This window comes from Dipodomys merriami, unplaced genomic scaffold (assembly GCF_024711535.1).
Source record: "Dipodomys merriami isolate MVZ:Mamm:240054 unplaced genomic scaffold, mDipMer1.0.p SCAF_21, whole genome shotgun sequence".
NCBI lineage: Eukaryota > Metazoa > Chordata > Mammalia > Rodentia > Heteromyidae > Dipodomys > Dipodomys merriami.
Genome location: NW_027203493.1, coordinates 3172572 through 3177629, shown reverse-complemented (window position 1 = coordinate 3177629; position 5058 = coordinate 3172572). Strand labels below are relative to the sequence as shown.

Sequence of the window (5058 nt, the reverse complement as noted above, 5' to 3'; positions counted from 1 at the left end):
ATCTCATTGCTCATTCTACATCTCTTTAATCATTTAAATCTTCTTGGAAATCATATGTTATAGGTTATAGGTTATATGTGTTTAAAAATTTACTCATTTTTGCTAGATTTTCCCCATGTATTCATTTATGTTCTCAAAATATCCCTGAATTATTCTCCAGATTTAATTTTTATCTGTTACATCTTTTTAAGTCTCTATTTCTTAAATTAATTTTTGTATTCATCACTTTTTGTTTTGGTTATTTTGGTAAGGGTTTGTCAGTCTTGTTCATCAATTTACAGAACCAATTCTGTTTCATCAATTCTTTGTATTCAGTCTCTCACTCATTTCCATCTTGATCTTTATTATTTCTTTCCACGCACTGAGTTTGGGACTGGCTTCTTTTGGTTTTTCTGAAACCTTAGATTCCATTATTAGGGTATGTCTTTGAGATTTCTCTGACTTTTAATGGAGGCATCCTTAGCTATAACAATCTCTGTTAAAATGGTCTTTGCTACATCCTACAACTTCTGTTGTGTTTTTATTTTTATTTGATTTCTTCAGTGACCCACTGATAACTCAGAAATGTATTTTTTGATCTTGGTCTCTATTCTGTAGTGTCTCTTAATTTTATTCCGGTGTGATCTGCCAAGACACAATCATTAATTTTTAAAATTAATTTTTAATTTTTGTTAAGACTTGATTAACATTCTCTGGGTTGCTGAACTTCAATCACAAATTTATTATTATTTTTGTGCAAGGTGCTACCTGTGGGTTTGCCTGAGGAGACATTTCTATTCTTTTTCATTACATTTCCATCGGGGCAGATTCTGCCTCTTTCCTCAGGTTTTTCTTAGTTCTATATAATTGACTCTTTTGTTCCCCTTATAATCATGAGGTTCAATAGTCATGCATTCCCATTCTGTCTAGAATTGACTCTGTTTTCCTCCCTTGCGTTTCCACATCCTCCTCCTCTTCCTGTAGCCAGGCACACAATATTTTGTTTTAGATTTGTGGAGGCACAGACAAATGCTAGTTATCTCTAATCACTCATATTCCTCTCTCAAAACTCCAATGTTTATTGAATTAGGAATTTATTTTCGACCTGATAAGGGAAATTACTGACAAGACATGACATAAAGAATATGTGGCAGGAAGGGTGAATATAGACAGAATACTTTATATACACGTGCGAAAATGGAATAAGGGAACGTGATGAGACTGATTTGGGGAGGTGAGAGGGAGGATGGAAAATGGTAGGGGGTGATTATAATCAAGAAGCACTGTGTGCATGAATTTACTTGTTAAAATGAGACATCCCTTGTATAACTACTGATGTCAAGTCCATATATGGTAAAATCAACATTTAAATTCCAGCCTAATTCTATGGATTGTCTATTGCTGTGCAACTTATGTACCCTGCTAAACACAATGTAATGTTTTCTCAATTGGTAAGTTGAAATCTTATATTTAATTCCTCTTTTGCCCGAGAGTGTTACCATGATGCAATAGGCATAAAAGCCAACAATTATTTCAAAAGCACTTATGGAGAAGTCTTCTGATACAGACCTTGGACTTAGCAATGAAGGATTTTGCAGAGGATTTTTGTAGGCGTTGTGATCACATCATTGTTAGAGGCAATTTTGCCTGAAAGAACTAAGTGAAGCAGTCCATTCATTCAGGTCTCTACATTGAATTGTCTGTATGTATCTGTGCTCTCGTACACAACTATGTTTAGAAGTAGGGTGTTTGACAAATGAGAGCTAGGAAATAGAGTGAAGGGAAAAGTAATGTGTTGTGTTCGTCAAAAGCTAGATTTGGCTTTTGAGGAGAGTCCTCAAGTCACTTAGTCACTAGGCTGGCTTAGTTCATCTTGAAGGTATCAGCATAACATGGACGTTGGAACTGCATTGGCAGTGATTATCAATTGGTTTAAGTTCTATGACTCTCACCCGAGCAGGAAAGAAGACACTCTAGGGTAAAGACGCTGCAGGAGTGAGAGGGGAGGCCGGTATCCTACAATGCTCAACACTAATTTACCACAATCAGCACAAAAAAGATCCTCAGATGCGAATGATGACACAGAGAACACAATGATACTCATATAACAAAGACAAGAGGGAAACTAGAGCAAGCCTTGAGGTCAGGTGAAATAAGAAGGCTTAGACCTCAGGTTCTGTAAGTAATAAATCAAATAATGAAATTCCACAGAAGGGCCTACACATGGGAGATGGTGATAGGAAGGCAGTACAATCGAATAATTGGATACAAAGTTGATCACATCCTCCTTCTTTTCATATGCCCAGTTGCTACTTGTCTACCTTCTCTCTGTGTATGCACATAAGATGCATATACAATGCTGGTACCTGTTAATATACATTAACTTAAGAAAAATGGACTGAGGGATGAGTTCACTCAGATACCTGGAATCTACCAGTGACCTTTCTGAAGGCAGCTTTCACATCCTTGTTTCTTAGGCTGTAGATCAGAGGGTTCAGCATGGGGATGATCACGGTGTAGAAGACAGACACAATCTTGTCTTCCTCCAAGGATGTGCCTGAGCCACTCCGTATGTACATGAAGGTGAGGGTTCCATAGAACAGGGCCACAGCAGTGAGGTGGGAGGCACATGTGGAGAATGTCTTGGCCCTGCCACCTGAAGACTTTATCCTCAGAATGGACTTGAGGATGAGCAGGTAGGAAATCAGGATGACCAAAGCATTGACCAAAATCACAATGTTGGAGAAGAAGACAATGATAATCTCAGCGTTTGTTGTGTCACTGCAGGAAAGTTTCAGCAGGGGAGGGAGGTCACAGAAGAAGAAATTGATCTTGTTGTCCTCACAGAAGGAAAGAGAGAAAGTGCATATGGTACGCAGAATGGCCCCAGACACACCGCAAATGTAAGCTCCCATCACCAAAGTCCAGCAGACTCTGGGGTTCATGGTTGCAGTGTAGAGCAGTGGGCTACTGATCGCAACATAGCGGTCATAGGCCATCACAGCCAGCAGGAAACACTCTGTACCTGCACAGACGGTGAAGGAGAAGAACTGGGCAGCACATTGGCTATAGGAGATGACAGTTTTGTCTGTGGCAAGGGTGGCCAGGATCTGAGGGGTGATGACTGAGGAGTAGCAGGCATCCAGCAGGGAGAGGTGGCTCAGGAAGAAGTACATAGGGGTGTGGAGTTGGACGTCCACCCGGATTAGAATAATCATTCCCACATTCCCCAGAAGGGTGACAAGGTAGAAACTGAGAAATAGCATGAAGAGGGGAATCTCCCAATTGGGGTGTTCAATAAAGCCCATGAGAATGAACTCTGTCACTGCACTGAAGTTACTCTTGACCATGGTGTCAGTGTAGATTTTTGGTCTATAAGGTTGAGAATGAAGGTAGAAAGTCTCAGAATTCAAGTAGAGAATCCTTTTCTTTAATGTAGGAAGTTAATATTTTAATTCTGGTCCTATGTTTTTCCTCTCTGCTTGAAATTTGGGAACTGGGAACTGATCTGATTGCCCTTGGTTATTTTCTAGATTCGGTGGAGCTGAGCCTTGGGTTGGTGCTTCTGATTCAAATTAATTGCAGTATACACTTCAGGTATTTCTGTGAATAAAGGAGACACAAGAATCTCAGGTTGGAAAGGACCACAGATGAGGTAGCCTGTTTCGACTACCTTCTTGCTTTTTAGGCGTCATGGTTGTCACCTCTAGGGTAGCCACTGAATGAGTAAACATCTAAAGTTTGCTTACTTTCTTTTGCCTTCACTTCCTCTTCTTAAAACACTGCCCCTCCTGTCATTGAAGTGGGGGTCAAAAGACGGGGCTCATAAGGCTATAGTTTGCACGAAATGTCAATGTTTCTCTCCACTAGTGAGCCTTGATTAGAGATAAAGGAGGCTCTGGATTCAAGATCAGCTTCTACTGGCCTTCCAAGAGAGGATCATCTTTGTGTATCTCAACCTATGGAATCAGTAAAGTGATCATGGTTTTACAGGTTCTGAGGGTTGCATGGAGCTAGACATGATCAATAAAGCCCCTTTTGTCTCTCCCAACCCATGGTGTAAAATGCCTTTAGGCTAAATGAAGCTCTTTGAATGAATAGTCACACTACTAGAAACGTTCCCATGCATATAAGACATGTAGGCACTATCTCAAATGATTTAATTACTTCAACATAACATCATGAGATTGTGCCTGAAATAGGAATGAGTTGTACTCACCAGTTCCTGGTGACAACAATCCCAATATAGGCGAGGCTCTTCATTTTATCTGGTTATTTTCCTGGCATCACCCCATTATCTCTCTCATGGTTATTCACTCTAATATACCCCAAATAGACATCTTTCTACACTTATTTAGAAATATGCATATATTTGAAAATAGATCAGTTTTGGTGTTTAAAAATTTATAGCCATAATTGTGTGCTAAAAATCCTATTTTATTTATTTTGACTCCCACTGTATTTTGTGATTTATGTAACATAGGCAAATATACTTTGTTACTTGTGGTTTTATTATAATTTTCCTCATTGCATATTATTTATTTATTCTGTTAAAGATTTTGGCTACTTTGAGTATATAATCTTATTAGTTCTAAAACCAGATGTTTAAGCAATTGTTATACATCTTTTTTTTAAATAAAAAAATAGACAGCAATTTAAACCTCTGGGCAATTAATTTGTCTAAGATCATCCAGTGGAGGTAGAAGAGGTGGTTGATGGTCAATTCTGTGCTCTCTGTTAAGAATTTATTTTGTTATGTTGTTATACTTTATTGCACCTTTATGATTTATAGGATCAAAGAAATCTCCCTGTCCTTCATGAGATTCTTCTCACTTTCAAAGCATGAAGAAGGGTAGCTAATTTCAACTCCTTTGTCAGCATCTAATTCTGAAATGGTTGAAGTTCATACTCTGTCTTCTTCATGGGTTTCCCTCTATTGAAGGACTAAATGAAGGACTTCATCAGAGATGTGGTACCAGATTGTTGGGGTGCAAGGGCAGATGCACTGGGTTTGTGCTACACATATCCTTAGCTGTCTCATATGGTCTAATCTTTCCTGTGGGCTTGCACATTGGTTAT

At 38.8% G+C, this 5058-nt stretch overlaps 1 protein-coding gene across 1 annotated transcript; it reads right to left on the bottom strand.

Annotated features, from left to right (window-relative positions):
* Nucleotides 1-2390: 2390 nt before the first annotated feature.
* On the bottom strand, nucleotides 2391-3329 carry LOC138833558 (olfactory receptor 9I1-like). Its single transcript, XM_070031836.1, has one exon. It carries the CDS (start codon nucleotides 3327-3329, stop codon nucleotides 2391-2393), a length of 939 nt encoding a protein of 312 aa, XP_069887937.1.
* Between the last annotated feature and the right edge of the window lie 1729 nt (nucleotides 3330-5058).

Bases quoted from the DNA above. Each gene is read 5' to 3' on its own strand.
- LOC138833558 (XM_070031836.1), bottom strand. From the start codon at position 3,329: ATGGTCAAGAGTAACTTCAGTGCAGTGACAGAGTTCATTCTCATGGGC.